This window comes from Triplophysa dalaica, chromosome 15, assembly GCF_015846415.1.
Source record: "Triplophysa dalaica isolate WHDGS20190420 chromosome 15, ASM1584641v1, whole genome shotgun sequence".
In the NCBI taxonomy this organism is placed as follows: domain Eukaryota; kingdom Metazoa; phylum Chordata; class Actinopteri; order Cypriniformes; family Nemacheilidae; genus Triplophysa; species Triplophysa dalaica.
In genome coordinates this window covers 17820840-17841812 of record NC_079556.1, presented here as the reverse complement: position 1 = coordinate 17841812, position 20973 = coordinate 17820840, and the positions used below count along the sequence as shown (strand labels likewise).

Below are 20973 nucleotides of genomic sequence, written 5' to 3'. Positions count from 1 at the left end.
TCAATTTGAAAACAAAGTTTCGGACTTGTATACAATAAAACGAATAATGTGGCAACAGCATGAATTGATTATTTGTAATTTTCGCAAACGTTTTCATTGACGTAAACAAGAAAGGAGGAGCTATTAAAGTGCTGTAAAATGTCGGCGTAAAAAATGCGGAGTATTTGGCAACCCGAGTGTGGTCAGTCAAGCAGCGCAACTTCCGTAGTCAGCCTTAACGCTAGCTCAGTAGCTTAGTCATGAGCAGCCCGTGTGTTTTGGGACAAAGACAGCCGCACGACTGCTGGGTATAAGGGCAGAGTCCGAGCCCATGGTTTATTAATAGTGGATTAAAACAGCACGTGTCTGTTATTCGGTCTCTGAACAACGCTGTCAGCACGGCTTTATTGAACAGTAGCGCTAGCTTAGCTCGCTAGCTCTGTACTTGCGAGTGGGCTTAAAGGGGCTTCGGTTCGGTTTGGGGTTTGGCACGGAGCTGTCGCTAAACTGGCGAGGTGACCCATGATGAATCGCTTCCGAAAGTGGCTTTACAAGCCAAAGGTAAGCATGACATTAATTTACAGGTAAACACGCATCGAATATGTGACAAAAACAAGAGATCTTACAATCTAAACCGCAATCTTTGCATCGTATTATTTGACCTGCCCACCTGGCATTTTAGGCACCATAATGCGAACTGTCCACCTAGATAGACGTCTTGGGCGTAATGAGATGTGAGATGCCTAGCATTCTTGTACATCATTTGATGCGAGCTGCCCACCTTGTTTTATATTATGTCGTTTAACGTTGTTATTTGGATTCTAATGATGATATGTGCCTGTATGAGCTGTATGGAAATATGTATACATATTAAAGAACGCATCCAAATGTTGTCTATGTAACTTACTAGGTCGACATCTCAATGTGACATGGTCACATCTTAATGACCTTTTTAATTATTAAACGTCTATATAAAAACATTTGCCTGACGTTAAGTATGTTTTGTGCATTTATTTCTATCAGCATTGTGGCTCTTGAAGATCTTCTATGTCCCCTTGTAGGGTCACGACTTTCTTGGGATCAGCACTTTGTATTCTTGGATATTGATAAATAAGTCACCAGCCAGCTCACAAGTTTTGTGCATAAGCGTTTGTTCTCAAACATACTTGGCACAACTGGCAACCCTTGCACGATGGTTTAATTTGATTTATGTGTACAGTTTTGTAGTCTACTCCAAGATAATGACCATCTTGCGAATTATACATTGATATTATTGTGTGAATTGGTGACTTTAAACCGTATAATGCTTTTTTGGGAAAAATTAAAATCACAATAGTCTTCCAACAGGACGTCACAGCGATAAAATGTTTTGTTGGAATTAAACTCCGGTTATCCCTCGAGATGTGCAAACATTCATTGTTGTCAAAGAAGCCTTGGCCCATGGGTGTTGTTTTGCCTCATTGACTGTGACTCACTTGGATACATTCTTCACAAACAGTGCCTGTTGTTTTCATCAGGTTTGAGCTTTTGCATCAAACGCTCAGTAAGACTGAACAGATGGTTAGCGAATGGAAACGGTTTGGCATAAAATTAGAAAAGATTGCACTAAAGATGTGCAGAGTGTTTGGCTTAGAAAGTGTGTCAGTGCAACATGGTAGTCCTATTATCAGCATACTCTAATTTAAGAACTGTACTTTAACCATAAACCTTAAGCAGACCTCATGTTTATCTCACTGAAGTCTATTTCACCGACCGATCTATATAAATGACTGGATTGCGCCTAGATTGTATAACCTAAGGATGAAGCCACCGTAAACGATCGCGCCGCCATCTTGGTATGCCCAACTGACAGAGAGCACCCTTGACTTACAGTCAAAATAACCCGTTTTCAGGTTATTAGGCTCGCAATATCTTTTAAGTTCACATGCGTGTTTAAATGAATTGTTGCTTTTGATGTTTTTCCAATGTTTATGTTTATTTTGGGCAAAATTGCGACGTATAGAAATCAATGTTTAGAAGAGTGTTTATTGCACACTGTTGTAATGGCACATGGCACATGTGTAAATGTTTATAAATAAAGCTTAATGACAGATAGAACATATACAGCCTGTATTTATCTGTCTTTAGATTTCAGAATAAGCACCTTCGTCTTATTTTGACAATGAAATGAACGTAAATCACTCTATATCTAATAAGTTGTAAAAATTCCTGAGTCTTGACTTTATAATATTAACTATTTACATGCTTAAAGGGGTCGAATGACACGGCTAAATGAATATTATTGTTTGTTTTAGATGTAATGCAATGCAATGCGTGTACACGATTTAAGGTTAAAAACACTTTAAGACATTTGCATTGTAAGAATGTACTCATAGACTTTAGATAAGCGGGGTCTGGTAAATTACTGTTTTATCATTAATACGGGATACCTCTGTATTAATTTAATAGAACGTTTGGGAATACCAACATGCCGGAGCGGTAGCTTCTGTGTAATGACGACGTCATTAACAACCCAGTCATTTATATAGATTAGTGGTTTCATTTCACAACCCGGATGCTTGTTTTCCACAAAGCAAAACACTATCGATTCCTTGTGTTCATTCAGATTTTTGCTTGTGTTTGTAAAGCAAGGCCTTCTGTATCTGTCAGTACTGTATGAACTGCTGTTTAATTTGTGTTCCACATTTGCTTTATTGTTTTTTGGGTTTTTTTTTTACTGGTTTGCTTTTAGAGTTTAAAAGCTGACCTGCATGATCTGATCAGGTTATACACGTGCTGGTTCATGTTTTAGCCACGTGCTGCTTATTTATACATGGGTGATCCTCATGAAATCGGTATGACATGTTTAAATGCATGTAAAAAGCATTAATTACAAAACTATTACTGACAGTCAAACACAATTTTTTTTTTTTACAAAAATGCTGTAAAAATTCTCCTCACCATAAACATTTAAAGCTATCAATCACACACACAGTAGCATACTTAAAAATGCCTAATCCATTTTTAATTAAGACATTAAGAAAATGCATTTTAATATTTTTTTTAAATGCTGAAAAACTGCCTGTATCATTAATGAGAATAAAAACGTTGTCTAAGCTTAAGCTTTTTACTAGAGAAATATAAAATAATCTGTTATCTTGTTTGGAAGGAATTGGTAGATTTGTTTCTTCACATAAAATCAAACTTAATGTAAATTACTGGCAGCAATTTGATAGTAACTGTAGATTTACACTTATGAAATTTGCTGGCAACAGTTTGTTCAAAGATAAATGAACATTAACAAGTCTTTATCCATAAAGAAAAACTACAAAAGAACAGCCTCATGAAAAGCATTATTGGAACCAAATTTAGCAAAAACGGTTGATGGGGATTTCTATTTCCCAGAATTCTTTGCATGAGGCTGTTATTTTTTTTATTTTTCTGTAAAGACTTGTTAATGTTTATTTATCTTTGAACAAACTGTTGACAATATTATTTGTTATATAATTAAAATTATTACTGCCATGATGTTTCAGTGGCTACCTGAGAATGACCCACGTATTTGTAATAGACATTTTGGACATGGAAAAAGCACTAAATGTAGTTTTATAAACACAATGGAAAACAATGTGAACACTCTTATTACACTCTGGAACACATTCAATCTCCAGTTTGAAATGTAATGCTTGGAGAATGTTCCCTGTTAAGTGACCAGTGGAGCAGAAGGGGTCCAAAGGTTCGAATCCTCATCTGTGCTCCGTAATCCACTGCTGACATCCAAAGCTGCAGTCATACAGTAGCTCACATTCCTTTCTGAAGGATGTAATGTTTTGTGTTGTCCAGCCCCACATGAAATGAGCACACAGAGATCTCCATACTGTAGGTTTCCTCCTGTGTGGGTCATTCATACAGTTCTACACCTGCCTCGACTCCTCAAAAAAAAGCATATTACATGTGGTTATGCCTCTCAGAAGAGAGCCAGCAACACAATACCACAGAACTCAATTTTAACGTGATCACAACACCATGATATGTGTTTGGTCATGTGACATTTGTATAAAGTCTTCCAGACCAGCTGTTTACATTTGCCTATTATTCTGTTATTCTTCACAGAGGTCAGATCCACAGCTGCTGGCCCAGTTCTACTTTGCAGATGAAGAGCTGAACCAGGTGGCGACTGAGTTGGACAGTCTAGACGGCAGGAAAGACCCTCAGAGGTGTACACTGCTGGTGAACCAGTTCCGCTCGTGCCAGGTCAATCATTTTGCATCAATTATGATATAACCGTGCCCAGAGCTTTACTGGCGCTTGCCCTTTGCTCTTGTTTGGACAGTTTATGGAATGTTTAGTAATAGGTTTCTACCCTGCCCACACTCATCTTGTCATTATATTTCTTTAAGAGGAACGGCTTATCTTTCACTCAAAATTGTCTTATGTCATTTTGTTTACAAAACAAATCAAAATGCGGTTGACATGGCATGGAAAAAATATAAATAAGGCATGTCTTTTGTTTTGTGCATCTAAATCGTTAGAAACAGCATGGTTATGTAATTTGGCAAAGGTTTTGTGTATTTTAATGTCTAGTTTTGTAAACTTGAACTAAAAAGGAAACTTAAGGTTTAGTCTTTTAATACTGTGCATTCTATTTATTCACCCACTACAGTGTGGTAAGAAAGCAAAGAACCACATATTCTACTAAAAATAAAGAGGAGCACACAAGGAGAGCACAGAAGAAAATCCCTGTAATCTAAACTGTGCCTATCCTTAAGACTATCTCATGACTTAAAGGGGATACTACATCCAAAAAAGACAATTCTGCCATCAAAGTTGGAAAATAAACAACAATTGTAGTTAATGGTGTCCCAGAACTGTATGTTTTCCCACATTCTTCAGAATGTCTTTTTGTTTGTGGGTTCAATAGAACAAAATAAATTTGTACGGGTTAAGAATACTTTTAGGTTTGTACGTTTTTTTTAGAAGTCACTTAAAGGGGAGGTTCAGCCAAAAACTTCAATTTGTCGTTTATTTACACACCCTCAGGCCACCCGACATGTAGGGGGCATTTTTTCTTAAGTATAACCATGATGACGATTCGTTGGTAAAGCCGCAGCCCTCGCTGCTTTATATAATGGTAGTATATGGGGTCCGCAGTTCTAAGAGTTCCTAAAGCACATGATTCCAAAAAGCGGCTCCTGACGACATGTTGACTTTTTCGTGAAGTGACTCGCACGATACTTTCATAAATTTGAACGTCATTTTTAATAATATTTGCCATACTGTACAGACTCAACACTCCCTTACTGCATGTGGCGCTAAACGTATCCGCCACCAAATACTACAAGAAGATTGTGATTGTGTGTAGAGGCTCCACATTATGGCTAATATTGTTAAAAATTACGTTCAGTTTTCGTTCACGAAACGTCAACATGTCGCCAGGAGCCTCTTTTTGGAATTATGTGCTTTAGGAACTCTTAGACAGATGGACCCCATAGACTCCCATTATATGAAGCAGAGAGGGCTGCGGTTTCTACTCCAGAAAAAATGTCACCTGGATGGCCTGAGGGTGAGTAAATAAATGGCAGATTGGAGTTTTTGGCTCAACTATCCCTTCAAGTTTCTGGCTCTGGGTGGAACCAATTCACAGTTATGGTGTCATAAATTCAAGTATTTTGCATAATATGGAAAGTTTAAGTGAGCTATGGATTGTCTTAACCCTGCGTCTTGCCTCTCCTCATTACTGAAACAGGACAATGTGTTGAACATCATAAATCAGATTATGGATGAGTGCATACTTGAAGACCGAGCCAACAGAGACTTCTGTGTGAAGTTCCCGGAAGAAATCCGTCATGACAACCTTGCCGGGCAGCTGTGGTTTGGAGCAGAGGTAGTGCTTACTCTACATCAAGGGATCTTTCCTCTTTTTTTGGGGGGTGTCAGAATGTGACCAATTTCAAGTGGCAATAACAGTACCATTGTAATGACTCTTTAGTGCCTGGCAGCAGGATCCATCATCATGAATCGGGAAATCGAGAGCATGGCCATGCGGCCACTAGCCAAAGATCTCACCCGCAGCCTTGAGGAGGTACGTAACATCACCCGAGACCAAGCGCTGCGAGATCTCAACAACTACACCGACCGCATGAAGGAAGTACTCCGACAGTTCGACAGCCTTTTCGCAGAGTTTGAACTCAGGTACGACCATCTTAAAAAAGTTTAAATAAAAATTACATTTCAAAACATGACCTGTTGTTGCAGTAATATCACTCTTCTGTGTGTTACTTGTAGCTATGTGTCAGCCATGGTGCCTGTGAAGTCTCCTAAAGAGTATTACATCCAACAGGAAGTGATTGTACTCTTTTGTGAGACAGTTGAAAGGTGAGTATTCACCGCGACTGATTGAGAGAGTCATTCTAATTTTTTTTCAAGCAATTTAATGCATTTATGTGTTTCATCTGAAGGGCCCTGAAGCTGGAGTATCTCACACAAGACATGATTGACGACTATGAGCCAGCTCTCATGTTTACAATCCCTAGACTTGCCATCGTCTGGTAAGTGATATGTCATTTTAATCATCTGTTCTCTTCTGAAGTATACTATTAACATACCTCACATTTTTTTCAGTCAGCTAAGCTGAAAATGATAACCTTTATATTGTCCTCTCTTATTAGTGGCCTTGTTATCTACTCCGAAGGGCCTCTTAACCTCGAACGCAAACCAGAGGACATGTCGGAACTCTTCCGGCCTTTTCGCACTTTGCTGAGAAAAATAAGGTACTGTTTTCACATAAGCCGTAGTTAAACCTCAGACAAACACTGCCAATTTGCCGATTATCGGATGGAGGAGGTTTTTGTGGTGAAACTTATATTTACATGTTATAGTAACTGTTTTTGTCCAAATTAGACGCTTTTTGTCATAAAGTGTGATGATGTTTACTGTAAATTCTGAATTCTTTGGATTATGTATTTGTCTAGCTTGCAATCAATTTAGTGTCTGTAAATTGATAAGCAATGTTTCATCATGTAAAAAAGATGCAAAACTCACTGTTGAAAAACCTCAAAACACACTTTGTCTGGCAGTTTAGCAAAACTGACATCAGTAACTTTTTAATTGCCGGTTTACAGGCTTCCATTTAAACACTGTTAATTTTATGGTGCAACTGAACAACACGGCATATTTGTGAATTACATAACTGTGGTCTTTGGCAGGGACCTGCTGCAGACTCTCACAGTGGATGAGCTCATGACGCTGGAGCGCAGCCTCTGCATATCCCAGGACGGAGATTATCCCACAGGGCCCAGCATGTCCAAGGACCCAAGCACTTCCAACGGGCCTGTGAGCCAGCTGGAGACACTTGAGAAGGTTGAAGTTGAGGCGGTGGACCTCACTCTGTGTGTGACCCAAGTAGAAGATGCCGAATGGGAGATGGATGAAGGCGGTAAGGGGCCGCTGGAGGAACCTTGTGAGAGTGAGGAAGAGGAGGCCACAGATGCAGATTTGGCTTGCTCCATGCAGTATGATGAAGAAGAGATAGAGCAGCTTAATATGATGGTGCATCAAGTCGGGGACGAAATGTCCACTTTGCTTTCTCCTCCGAGTCAGAATCAGTCTCCAGCCCACCGCCCTCGACAATACAGAGGCGGCAGTCTGGGTGGTTCGAGCGCGGCCTCCAGCACGCAGGCATCACCTCGGAGAGGCCTAGGCTCCTACCATGAGGACGATCGAGTTTTCTTTATGGATGAGCTTGAGGCTGGCTTAACTGGGGAGGTTTGCCGGAGGCAGCTTCCCCTCCCTACCGAATGCCTCAGATCACCCGAACACTCTAGAGTTGCCCATTTGACTGATTCTTCCTGTAATGGTTGGCTGACAGCCTGTCAATCAAGTGACACCGGCAATCTCAACAAAATGAGCCAATCAGCTGAGTCCGTGGGTCCTCTGATGAACGGTTGGGAAGGGTCGCATGAAGAGGACAGCGTGGAGGCTGCTGAAGAGATCGCCACTCGTACCGGTGGAATGAAACTGTCAGCCACTGTTATATTTAACCCTCATTCTGCCAACTTATCTGACTTGGCCGTCGTCTTACCTCAGTCGGCAGGCGTTCCTGAGCACAGCGATGGCGGGGCTTTAGTTGCCACTCAGTGCCTGCTTAACTCCTGCGTGTGCTGCGCTGGCGGATGTGTCGACAACCGTGAGGACCATGTTGCCATGGAGCCCGCTGGGCGGGGAATGATGTTGGGATACGATAAACACAAGCTCGCCATAACAAGCTCCGTTATCCAATCAGCAGTAGCTGCTGGCAGCCCTGGAAAAGGTAATGGACACATACCGCTCACCCTGCCTCCGGCTCAGGGCCGTCTTACTCCGCCTGGGGGCAGTCAGGACTGTTCCCAATATCAGTGCTGCGAGAAATGTCCGGCGAGTATCGCAGGTGTTCAGCTGGCTCTGGATAGAGGATCAGGACAAGGGGAGGGAGGACCAAGTTGTCCCCATCAGGACTCGGGGTGTCGGATTCAGTCGAAAGAGGACCACAAAAAGAGCACTAGGTTTGTTTGTAAAAGCATGCATTGCCTTGAAACATTGTTTTTTTTTTACGTTTTTGGTAATCCTTTTTTGTTCATGAGTTATCAAGGTTGTCCTTCTTTTGAGTTCTTATTTTTCATGTGTTGCCCCCCCAATGTTTTGTGGAATGATCTGCAGCAATTCTCAGGAGTCCCCCCTCAGTTCTGCCCCCAGCAGTGACGTTGAGGGTGTTTCTGTTACTACATGCAGTTTGTCAAGTTCATACACACCCAGGTAAACATATGTGCCTTATAGGCTTTTACCGGGCCTTGTTACACAACCAGTGTGTAGAACCACTGCAAAATTGTGTGGCTTGTTAAGGCTAGAAGTTCTGGTTTTCTTCTAGCTTGCACTGAAGGAGGGATCTTCTTCATATCTAAAGATTAAAACATAGAGATTTGGGCGCAGGCTTTTTTTCTTTGGCCAGCAGGTGACTAGATAGAAAACCCGCGTAGTAACTAACAACAACTCATGTCTTTAGCGTTGTGGTCTTGAGCTGTGTGTGAACAGGCGCCAATAATTGCAAGCAGGTTTTTTTTGAAGAATTTAGAACTTATTTTTTCTCGACCACCTATATGAACAGTGGGAAACAAGTCCCAAATACAGCCGTGGAAAAAATTAAGAGATCATTCCCAATTGTCAATTAATCAGCATTTGTAGTTGTATTGTGGTCGTTCCAGTCCAGTGTCTATTGAACAAAATCAAACCTCAGGAGTGACATTTAGTCATCCGACACCAATGTGAAAGACTTAATTGGGAGAAATATTGTTAGTAGTTCACAGAATGAAACAAAAATAATAATTTCACCTAACACATAACTATAAACAGTAAATTCAAATTTTGAAATGGCCTCTTAATTTTTTTCCACGGCTCTTCATTGCACAAAGCCCAGAGAGTTTCCTCAAACTGTCCATGAACTGTAGATGAACTAGATTGTGTGTAAGTTTTTTCCATCCTGTTTCAAGCTCTAGAATTTCTTAACATACTGTTCCAGTCAAAAGTTTGGAAAAGCTTGTCTGAAATGTTTCTTATGATCATAAAAATCTATTAATCCAATACAAAAATGTTATCGTGCCAACATATTTCTTTCATTACATAAAATATATTTAAAAAATATATTTGAAACAAATAACTTGGTCCAAATAATGAAGGAAAAGCAGCCAATAAGAGCCTTGATTTGGAACTCCTTCAATACGGTTTAAAATGCTTCCGAGGGTGAAACCTTGAGAAGCTAAAAATAAAATTCCAAATTAACTACAAAACATAGTTATTTATTTTAGATAGCTTTAGTCGTAACAAAATTCCCACAATAGTCGTACTCCCATTTCACTACCGTTTCTATTATTCTAAAAGATAGAAAAATCTAAATAATGAATTCTGAAGGAATAGAGAGCGATTTCAAACTTTTGACTTCTACTGTATATTTGTTTGTGTTCGTTTAAATTATTATTTGAAATTTATTTCACTAGCAGTCTTTATTTAATCAAGTGCTTAATATCTAACATTTATTCTGATAATTTTCCCCCTTCAGCCCTGTCAGTAGTCTGACCACCAGCACGGACATGTCTGAGGATCTGGACCATCAGGACATTCAGGTGGCCCTGCAAGCTGCCAAACTCGCTGCTCACAGCAAAATCCGCTCACGTTTCCATAGCAGTAGTGACCTTATTCACCGTCTTTTTGTCTGCATATCAGGTGTGTTATGTAACAACAGGATCTGTAACATGGTAAAGCTTTTGTGATGTGACACTCTTAGTAATATGTGCTCGGTTATCCAGGTCATAGTAGAGTGTTGAGTCTTCCTAGTAACCTGATTTGTTTCTCTGACATCTACCCTTATCTTATCAATAGTGATAAGACAAGACAACTATTTTGAACAACCTGTACATATGCAGATCTTGAAAATAAGTCCATTGCAAAGCTGAGGTTAAATTGTTGTCATTTTTAACGTCTGTAGGTGTGGCCGATCAGTTGCAAACAAACTATGCTAGTGACCTGCGGAGCATCTTAAAGACGCTGTTCGAGGTCATGGCAACAAAATCAGAGGAAGGGGACAACGAAAATCTCAAGATAGGTCAGTGAGACACATTTTGTAATTATTCAGAAACAGCATGATGTCAGACATCATTAGTTTAATGCACTGTTTGATATGCTCCTCAGGCCCGTGTCTGGGCAGTGCGGTGCTGGAAGACTGTGCTCTCTGTCAGGAAACCATCTCTTCATCAGAGCTCGCTGCCAAAGCCAGAGAGGGTCAATTTGAAGGTTGGTACAGTACACTATACTACTTGCATAGCATGCTAACAAGGTGAAGCGGGTTTTTTAAGTACACACAATATAGCCTGCATAGACAGCATTATAGGTCATGGAATCAAGGCGTTTGTCTCGTTGCATATTCGTAGTGTTCATTTTGTTCCCCATTGTTTTGAATAAGCACAAACATGTCATGGTTTAGGAGTATAGACGGTTTCATCTTAACAACATAAACCAATGTTACTGCGCATGTGCACTTGCGACCCCAACTGAACTTCCGGTTCACATTCACAAACAATAGAGTGCCTTTAAATTATTTCTGATAACAACCAAAAGAAAGCGAGAAGAAGGGTAACTTGGCTAAGTTTGTCTCTCCAATAATTTGACTTTAGACTCCGATACCAAGGTCAACCACTAGATGTCAATGTACCACGGTTTGTTTAAATGCGACCGAACTACAGGACCCATTGAACAAATTGTTTATTTAATAAAATGAACATACAACAAAATTCAACAAATCGATTATTATACAGTAAAATAATAAAACAAATGAATATGTATTTAAATCTGAAAATTATATGACACTAGCCAAACACAAACCGGAAGTAAACAGGGGGTCAGGGGCGCGCACATCCGATGAAACAGTCTATAGACGTCCGCCGCATCTAGAACTCTGTTTTTCTCTCTTAAGACCCTACAGAGTGGGTACCAGATGAGGCCTGCAATTCCTGCATTGCTTGTAAGGCCCCGTTTACCGTTATAAGAAGGAAACATCACTGCAGGAGCTGTGGAAAGGTACAGCAGTCCATCAGCTAGTGTTCAGCATGTTGGAAACATCTGTTTTAAACGTAATGAGATGATTGACAGAGCGCATGTTTTCATTTCAGATCTTCTGTTCCCGCTGCTCATCGCACTCCGCCCCGTTGCCTAGATATGGTCAGATGAAGCCGGTGAGAGTTTGTACTCACTGCTACATGTTCCACGTAACGCCTTTCTACAGCGACAGGACTGGTGTCTGACCACTGTACAGCCACCCACCCACCCACACGCACGCGCGTAAGCACACTACCAGTTTCCAGACTTCAAGTACCCATGAGCGTATGAATACAAATCTGCATATATATTGATCATCATCATCATCATCCCAAAAAAGTGTAAATATAACACAAAACACAATCATTTCAAAGCGATAGAAAGAGCCTCGATGGAACAACGGACTCGGATAGACTGAGACGCAGTCGAGAACGCCTCATAACGGAAGCACATAAAGGAGGTAACCCCATCGCTGTGGGAGCCAAAGTATTTATTTAGGGCTTTGAATAATAAGCTTAATTCGATGAAATTTGCTTTTATGGAGCATGGAACAAGCTGGCTTTTCTGTTAAACAGAAGGGCAACTGCTCACAAATGAAAATGCAGCTTGTTAACATCTTTGGACCGATTATTAGCGCCTGAGGTTTCATGGGCTCCGATTTCCAGAGTGAATGTAAACTGTGAGCACATGATTAAATATGAGAAGAACTAAACTGTGACAGACAAGACAATAATAATATAAACACTAAATGCACCATCAGTGATCACTGTGGGGCATAATATAGCACAGATTTCTTTTTTCATTCAGATGTTTTATTTAGGAAATAATGCTGCTTTCTGTTAAACAGATGTGACACTTTGGGTGTAGCTGAATGGCCAAAAAAAAAAATGTGTGTGTATATAGTACGCTGAAAGTATGAAATGGATTTGATGTATCTTCCGAAAGAAGATTCTCTTCTTTTTCTTATGCCAATATGAATGTGCAACATTTTGATGTTTTGTTTTCCAAAAAAACTGTAATTGCCTTTGACGGCAGCGTGGGAGCCTTCTGCTTTTCCTCTGGTACAAATGAACTTTAAACCCCTACCTCATCCCTTACGATGACTTCCTAAACCCTCTTTGCTTTTTTTTTTATTACTGTATGCCAACATAATAGTATCGACACTAACAGATGCTTTTTTTATTCTTTTTGCACTTTTCATCCAGTGAAAAGATATAGTGACCAACCACTACGTTTGTGTGTAATTCTGATACTCTCTCCATGTAAAACTCATCTGATCAGACTTTAGTTTTGTGCAGTGCTGTTGACACCTCAGTCTTTGGCTTTGTTTAATTTCTTTAACAAACCGTTCATGAGGTCTTCTTACAGAATTCCACATTGAGGTGTGTTTTTATAAAGAGGCACAAACATAATCGTCACTGTCCTTCTGAAACCTCGGATGTCCGAATTCCCAGTTTTCAAGGAAATGGAAAAACACTACTTTTTTTAATTATTAAATTATTTGTTGACAAGCACTTTTTAATACTTTTATTGGTCAGATATTTGCAAAACCTAGTGACTAATAATAATAATTTATGGAGAAAAAAGGTTTAAGAAGGACAGCAGCGAAATACACGTTTACTTGCAGACATAAATGTGCTGCAAAGCCATTCTTATCCCATTTTTTTTTTTTTTTGAAATGCAACGAAATTACAAACACTACTTGTTAACACATGATGCACTTTTTATTGACTGTAGCTTACAAGTAATGTAAGGCTATTGTGTGTAATAATCTACAGTCATTTTACATTTGGTTATCTTTAATCTGAGGAGTAAATTGTTTTAAGACCTGAGAAAGATTAATATTATTATTAATTAATTAATGTTAATTAATGTTCTCAGTCTAAATGCTATCAGATGCTACCAGACACTGCACTATCAAAACTGATCGACACTGAAATGTGACCCTTTACTACTAATGAAATAATAAATGTATTAGGACCTTCATAAAAACACATTCCCTTTTTTCAGTCAAATATCTGTGATAATTGTTTTTTTCATACTGTTCCAACCGTTGTCCCAGTTCACATATGACAGGTATATAGAAGGGTGTGGGTTTAATGTGTTTGCATTCATTCTGTAATGCAACACTTATAACTTTCAGTCTGCCTAGTTCTGTACAAGCAATATTGTACATCAATCACGGTTGAGACAACAAGTTAATATTTAATATTGTATTTAACAATTGTTAATGAGACCGTTAATGCTAATGATTCTTTATGTCCTTGTATTTTATGTTTACTGACATCATTCTGCTGCATTTACAGGCATTCAAATGCACATATTAAACACGTGTTAAGCTATTTGAAATATTGCAAAGCATAGAAAACATAATTTAAGTCAAGTTTAACATAACAATCCACAGGGTTATCAGGTGGTGTTGCATTGAATATACATATTTACCTGCTCAATGTATGCTGTCACCTGTACTTGGAAGAATCTGTTGTAGGTCAGGTCAGTCAGTTATAATGTTTAAGATGATCAGGTATCGATATCTGAGATAATTTAACATCACGATTCAGTGTAGTTTTCACATCAATAATTACTAAAAAGGTTTACCTGTCAATTGCTTTTCATTTTATTTTTAACTGCATTTTACTCAGACACTTAGTGAGATGAGTAGATTATTGTACATTCTGTTATGGGATAGATGGTAAGACTGACACTGACGGAAAGCCACTCAGCTTGCACCCGCACACTACAATTAAACAATACCCCTCTTACTTTAATTTAATGCGGATAACAAGTTAAATATGTCTACAGATATAGACTGGGGAGTGTGCTATACAGATTTGGTTTGCGTTGTTTTAATTCCTTGATTGTATGCTGGCATGATACGGAGGAACTGATTTTTACAGCTGCTTTTTTGAATGTATTGTTATTTGAAATGAGATGGTGTCAAACAGGGCAAAGAGTTGATGACTTTCTCGAATGGAAAGTTCAGTATCTGCAGACTCAACTTCCAACCTGTCACGTGATAAGAGCTCATTTTCTGGTTTTATCCTCTTCCGGTCCTTATTCCTCTGTCTTTTTTGCCTTTTTTTCTATTAATTGAAAAAAGACTAGTCTTTAAAATTATACAGATATTTTATTTTACAGAGAGCAAAAATAATAAAATGATATATGTATAAAATTCTTTTTTCCTGTATAAAAGAATCACAATGAAAGAATTTACACTATTTATTAAAAAGCTTGTTCTTATTTTGTAATGGCCGGTTCCGTCTAATTGAGAACTTTTCAAAGTCTACTAAGTATTTATGTCATGCAATGAAAGTAATAAATGACTTTTTCTTTATATCAATGGTTTTCATTTTTATTTCATTTTTTTTAACAAACCTCATTTGCACTATTCTAAGCTGTAAATGTTCAAGGTTTTTTAATATCATTGTAACAAATAATATAGAGATCTATTATTTTTCTGTTGAGTTAAAATTTATTTTGCAGTACTGATTAGGTACGTAGGGTAGGCCAGCGTGTTGCCCTTGATGGGCTTAAACACTCCCTGTGACCCCAATTGTGAAAAGCAGAGAACGAATGGATTGAGTAGCTACAAACTCTTTGAAAGCATTTCTCTGTGCCCTTTAGGGTCGTCTCAATACTACAATAAAATAGCAAAATCTTTTGCCTTTTTAAAATTAATGTTACAGAAAGTGCATATAGCAAACCTAGCTACGAAATGGCTTTAGATAACCAACATACTTGAACGACCCAGTCGGGCCTGGGCATACATGGCATATATAGGCCTATGACATCCTCATTCTGAGGAATTCCGACAATTAAGGTTTGTCTTTTATTTACTACAAGTTATTTTACATAACATATTTACATAGTCTAAAACACAGATAATAATAATATTTGCTAAAATAACCCAGTTCAAAAGATGACATGCACTTAATTATAAATACTGTATGATACCTGGACAGTCAATAGCAGTTTTTATGCTTTATGATAGTTGTTTAAGAGTCTTATTTGTCCGTAACCATTAGGCCGTCCTCTGGTACTAGTGGTCTGCAATCGTACGGATCGTGTGGTGCGCTCTCAACCACAAATATGTTTTCCATTGTTTATTTCCCCTTCAGTATCTTTTACAAATTATTGATCTAGGGCTCTTAAAACAGCATCTTAACATCTTAACCCAGTACTTGTCTTGATCTAGGGCTACACTACATCTTAACACCAGCAGTTGTCATGGGAACATTTGTGATGCATGCATCCCTCTGGCAGAGAGTCCTAGAGTATATAAACTCTTCCATTTGTAAAGACACTCTGCACACAGCAGCATTCACGTGTGCTATAGAGAGATGTCAGTTTTTGATGTCTCAAGTGAAATGATGAAGATATGATGGTGTGGAAACAGGTGGGTATCAAAGCAGCTGTCTCCTCCAATTTGACTGTATACATATATCAGGTCCAGATCATTTGACTGCTGTCTGGATTCTGCTTTCCTTCCAGGGCAAAAGCTCAGAGACCCTGCTGGATGTGTGCAGGTCATACAGAGCAGGGCTATATTTTGACTATCATCCAATACTCTGCTTATCATGTACAAACCAACAGTGAAAGAGATGCACAATTTTTGGGAGCGGAAGGAGACCTGTAATCCGTCAAGCCACAGCAAGAAACCTAAACCGGTAAGTCTGTATTAAAGTTTTATAGCAATATGTACGGTTATAGAGCGCGTAATAATACAGCATCTCTAAAACCGGGGTGTGTTAAAGCATGTGATGTAGCTCTAAAATTATAAGCGCCACCTGCAAGAGGACATTAAACAGACGCGCGCGCACGATAACGCGACATTTTTGGTGCAGTGATGCATTTAACACTGTGGCCAGAAATAAATCGTACATGCAAGATGCAACTGTGTAACAGCAAAAATATAGAATGGATTAAAACAAGAAGATCATGATTCGAGATAACATTGCATCGCAGCATTTGGTTTGAACTGTTTTCGCTATCTGAAAGCGCGCGTGAGACCAGTTGCTTCGAATGATTGGGATAAACCACAGATTGTGTAGAGAATTAGTTTAAAAGTTTACAATGTCTTTACAATTTCACAAGTTATTTTTGTCTGGTTGTACTGGATATTTTTGAGAGAGGGCTGCTGATATTTTTTAAAGTTAAATGATTGCACATTTATTTATTATTTCTATTTATGTATTTGTTTGTAGATAATATAGGCTAAATTTATTAGCATATTCGACTTTGTCACTTGCATTTATTCTTTTAATTGTGTGCGTAAATTAATGTGCTGCACCTAACTGTAGGCCTACATATTCTCCCAACACCAAACATTTAGCCTATAAATTAATTGTAATGTGAATTGCATGGGACTGGAACCCAGGACGTTTGAGCGTTTTACTTACTATGCTACAAAAACACTCAAATACATTATACTTATATTTCTGATCTATGTCAATATGATCTGTTATGTTTATACAGCCAAAGCCTCAGAATGCCATCACTATAGCTGTGTCCTCCCGTGCCCTCTTCAGTATGGATCTGGAGCAGGATATCTATGAACAACAGGGAATGGAGGCTTATCTGAGCTACCAGTTCCAACATGAGACTGAGCCATTTGCTCCTGGACCTGCTTTTCCCTTCATTAAGGTAAATGCTCCTTCAGCACTGACAGACCAGTGATCAATAATTCAAAGCCAGGAAAATATAAGCAAACAGAATTTTTACACTATGTCAATGTGATTAACTTATTTGTGTCATTTGTTTAAGTATTTAAAAATGATTGTTTTTATGTATTTTATATATTTTTTTCAGGAATTTATATTAATGGTACACAATAAAACTATGGAATAACTCAAAACTAACTCTGGGAATTATTGTTGTTACTCAAAGAAAAATATATTTCAGAATCTTTAAAATAACCACTAAGCATAGAAGTTGTAAAAATGTTTTCTCTGCTTTTTTCTCTCAAATGCTTTAAACAGAGATTGTTTCTAGATTTTATAAAAAATTAATTTAAAACGATTTTTTATTGAATGAATATGTTGATGTGTGTGCGTGCGTGTGTGTTTGTCAGAAAAGGTGCAGAATCTTATCTTATACAACCATCATTTATGGTCAAATGAACGGCATGAAAAGTAGCACATTAACTGTTATATAAAATCATACAATGAAACATCATTATACTAGAATTTCAAATTATTATTTACATAGTTTTATCACCCAAAATGTATTCTCTGTTTATCTATTCTTTGCTTTGTATTTAAAAGCTACTTTATTTGATACTGTAAAAGTGAATAGGGACCAACAACAGACATGGACATCCTTCACTTCTACTCTTAAAATACATTTAGAAGTCCTGTTTTATACCCTATTATTGAAATGCTGAAACAAAAATAAGTACATGCATGAGCAGATGGAGGAAGGAGTTTATGTTCTGTTCTCTATAGGCAGTGGAGGCAGTGAATGCTAAGTTGAGGGAGTTGTATCCAGACGGTGAAGAGCTCTTTGATGTTGTTCTGATGACCAGCAATCATGCTCATGTGGGACTCAGACTCATCAACTCAATTAACCATCACAGTAAGTCAGAAAATGTGTAATCATATTCCTATCTATTTTTTTATGGGGAGACCCCATACATTTGCACCATATTCAACAGCTTGCTTGTGTCATATGAATGAATCTACTTCAGGCTCAATATGCTTTTCTATTTACAATCATTTATAGTCTATAAGTAAATATGAAGAGTTTATTTCCAAAATGAGATAAATCTGTTTTTAAAATGTTTTTCCATATTAAATAAAAAAATATAGCTAACTAACACAATTAAACACAATAAATACATGATGACATAATAAAACACATGATCTCATTTTGAAAGCAAACTCTTCATATGTTTTTCGTCTCAAATGTCCAGAGCTGTTCATAGAGCGCTTCTGTATGACTGGAGGCAACAGCCCTATTGGGTATCTGAAAGCTTACCACGCCAACCTGTACCTGTCTGCTGATTCGGTAAAAGTTAGAGAAGCCATTGAAGAAGGTCAGAACAGTTTTATTCAGTATCATGACAGAATCATAAATATAACAATATTGTTTTAATGTGAAATTGGTTGTGGTTAGGCATTGCAGCAGCCACAGTGTTCTCACCGGGAAAAATCAGTGAGGTTCAAGAGACTCAGCTGCGTGTGGCCTTTGATGGTGATGCTGTTCTCTTCTCAGATGAGTCGGAGAGAATCTACAAAGCTCATGGATTGGATAAGTTTTTTGAGCATGAAAAGGCCCACGAAAATAAACCTCTTGATCATGTGTGTCCAATGTAATTTCATAGCATGTTGTGGTGAACTATCACACTGTGTGCTTTCCATAATGTTTTTGTTTGATCCAAATATTATTCTTCAGATATTAAAGGAATCATTCAGGTTTTTTTGTCTTGTTTATTAGGGGCCACTAAAGGGATTCTTGGAAGCTCTGGGAAAACTGCAACAGAAGTTCTATGCCAAAGGTCAACGCATGGACTGTCCAATCCGCACCTATTTGGTTACTGCACGAAGTGCGGCCAGTTCAGGTACCCGGGCCCTTAAGACCTTACGTTCCTGGGGTCTGGAGACAGATGAAGCGCTCTTCCTAGCAGGGGCTCCAAAAGGCCCCATGCTGCAGAAGATTAGGCCTCACATCTTCTTTGATGATCAGATGTTTCATGTGGAAGGGGCAGCAGAGCTTGGGACAGTGGCAGCACATGTTCCCTATGGAATTGCTCAGAGGTTTCCGTCAAAGATAGGGAAGGATATAAAAAAGGATGTGCCTGACAAGCAGCTAGTGTGAATCCATTCTTGGTGTGACAAGTATTTACCAAGCAAGGCATTTACAAACATCTGTTTGAGTTTAAAAAAGAGGGAATTAGATGTGAAAGGTAACAAGACACTCAAGGTGTTTTGCTTTTCTAAGAACAGACACACTGCACTAAACATTGTAGCGTTGAAGTGATCAGCAGGCCATAAATAAATCAACTGTCAGGGAAGGAAATAGTTATCCACAAAAGAAGCATTTTATAGTTTGTATGCTTGTTCTTCCATATGTCATTTTGAATGATTTGATATGATTTCCATAACAAAGATTGCTTATAAAGTTTAGCTTTAATTTGAGAAAAAAATGCTATTATTTAGCACTTAAATCAGATGTTAGCTCTGTTATCCATATACCCACTCTCAGTTGTTTGAAAGACAGTTCACAAAGGGGCTGTTTTACACTTGTCTTGTAACTTTTTTCTTTGCAATACATATCATAAAGTGTTCTTTTACATGAATTTGTGTTGAACGGGATAAATTTGTCTGCACGAATGTATCCAGTCAGTGTTGTATTTCTGTGTGATGTAAATCCTGTCCAGTGTTTGAAACGCTGTTACTCAGGGCATGTTTAACATTAGCCCTTATTGTTCACCACCTAATAGTTATAAACAAAGACTTGTTATCTGTTGTCAGAAATACATAGGCCAACATGAACAACTACAAATGCTTGAGACCATTATTTCCTTATATTTTGGGATTTTTAATTAGTAAAATGTTGTATTTTCTGTTTAGGGGTGTCACAATATAACAGCATTTTCAATAAATGTGATATTAATTACTGTGATGAGCTGAGAACACAAAAAACACAAAGAAGCTGAGAAGAGAAAACAAAAAATTAAATAAGATTACAAATGAATTTGATAGCATCAAATATTTATTCTTCAAAACAAAAAGTGAATGGATATTCTGATAATAATCATTTTGGCCACAAAAATTGTATAGGGAAAATCTGTTAAAATGACAGTCCAAGATCTCAGCTCTTTATGCATTTGAATGATTGAATAATCTGTAACTAAAAGTTTAAAAGTTTATTTAAATAGCCTACTAAACCAAATTTTAGACATTATAGATTTATTTAGAGCTTATATGCTTATATTCTAATTATACCAATATATTTTTGCTATGGTATAGACTTTCAATATAGTCTAATGAAATCCTCGTCAATCATCTTAAATGTTTTATTGTAAAGTTACTGGTTATTGTTACAGATGCAAAAAAAAAAACGTATTGAAGTACAACTTTCCATAAGTAAATATGCCTTTTCAAGTCTTTAATTGTTTATTTTCCCCACGCTTGTATTTTAGCGGAAAATTCAGTCCGAGAGCAGTTTAGACAACTCTGACGCCATGGACAGGTTGAAACGAGGAAGAAGACAACAGCGACATTAAACAACATAATAACAATAAGAGAATAAACGAGATATTATATGGAAAGTTCCATTTTGTAGAAATGTGAACAATAAAGCAAAGTTTGGGTTTCTAAGCAAATATTAAAGAAATTCATACGCAAGAACACAAACAGTGATCTGGTTATATCAACGAGCTACCACAACGAAAGT

The 20973-nt window shown here is 38.0% G+C and overlaps 2 protein-coding genes across 4 annotated transcripts; both read left to right on the top strand.

The window, feature by feature from the left end:
- The first annotated feature begins 192 nt into the window (after positions 1–192).
- On the top strand, positions 193–14911 carry zfyve28 (zinc finger, FYVE domain containing 28). 2 transcript variants are annotated; one of them, XM_056767536.1, is made up of 14 exons: positions 195–540; positions 4072–4212; positions 5705–5842; positions 5948–6150; positions 6244–6333; positions 6417–6506; positions 6627–6728; positions 7164–8498; positions 8653–8748; positions 10046–10209; positions 10472–10588; positions 10675–10776; positions 11456–11559; positions 11652–14911. In XM_056767536.1, exons 1-14 carry the CDS (start codon positions 502–504, stop codon positions 11781–11783), a joined length of 2853 nt encoding a protein of 950 aa, XP_056623514.1. In that variant the 5' UTR covers positions 195–501; the 3' UTR covers positions 11784–14911. The 2 variants fall into 2 exon arrangements, with proteins under 2 accessions (XP_056623516.1, XP_056623514.1); XM_056767538.1 differs by lacking the exon at positions 8653–8748 and having other exon boundaries at positions 193–540.
- Positions 14912–15891: 980 nt separating this feature from the next.
- On the top strand, positions 15892–20142 carry nt5c1ab (5'-nucleotidase, cytosolic IAb). Of its 2 annotated transcripts, XM_056767993.1 has the most exons (7): positions 15892–15973; positions 16069–16244; positions 17053–17220; positions 18021–18150; positions 18488–18610; positions 18691–18875; positions 19012–20142. In XM_056767993.1, the coding sequence occupies exons 2-7, from the start codon at positions 16155–16157 to the stop codon at positions 19390–19392; spliced, it is 1077 nt and encodes a 358-aa protein (XP_056623971.1). In that variant the 5' UTR covers positions 15892–15973; positions 16069–16154; the 3' UTR covers positions 19393–20142. The 2 variants fall into 2 exon arrangements, with proteins under 2 accessions (XP_056623971.1, XP_056623973.1); XM_056767995.1 differs by lacking the exons at positions 15892–15973; positions 16069–16244 and adding an exon at positions 16423–16548.
- Positions 20143–20973: the final 831 nt, after the last annotated feature.

What these genes read in the sequence shown, in the direction of transcription:
- zfyve28 (XM_056767536.1), top strand. Translation starts at nt 502, where the DNA reads ATGATGAATCGCTTCCGAAAGTGGCTTTACAAGCCAAAG. An exon ending in TCAAGTTCATACACACCCAG is followed by an intron (nt 8,749 to 10,045) that starts GTAAACATATGT and finishes TTCCCCCTTCAG; the next exon opens with CCCTGTCAGTAGTCTGACCA. An exon ending in CAGAGAGGGTCAATTTGAAG is followed by an intron (nt 10,777 to 11,455) that starts GTTGGTACAGTA and finishes TTCTCTCTTAAG; the next exon opens with ACCCTACAGAGTGGGTACCA.
- nt5c1ab (XM_056767993.1), top strand. Translation starts at nt 16,155, where the DNA reads ATGTACAAACCAACAGTGAAAGAGATGCACAATTTTTGGGAGCGGAAG. An exon ending in CTGCTTTTCCCTTCATTAAG is followed by an intron (nt 17,221 to 18,020) that starts GTAAATGCTCCT and finishes TGTTCTCTATAG; the next exon opens with GCAGTGGAGGCAGTGAATGC. An exon ending in AAAATAAACCTCTTGATCAT is followed by an intron (nt 18,876 to 19,011) that starts GTGTGTCCAATG and finishes CTTGTTTATTAG; the next exon opens with GGGCCACTAAAGGGATTCTT.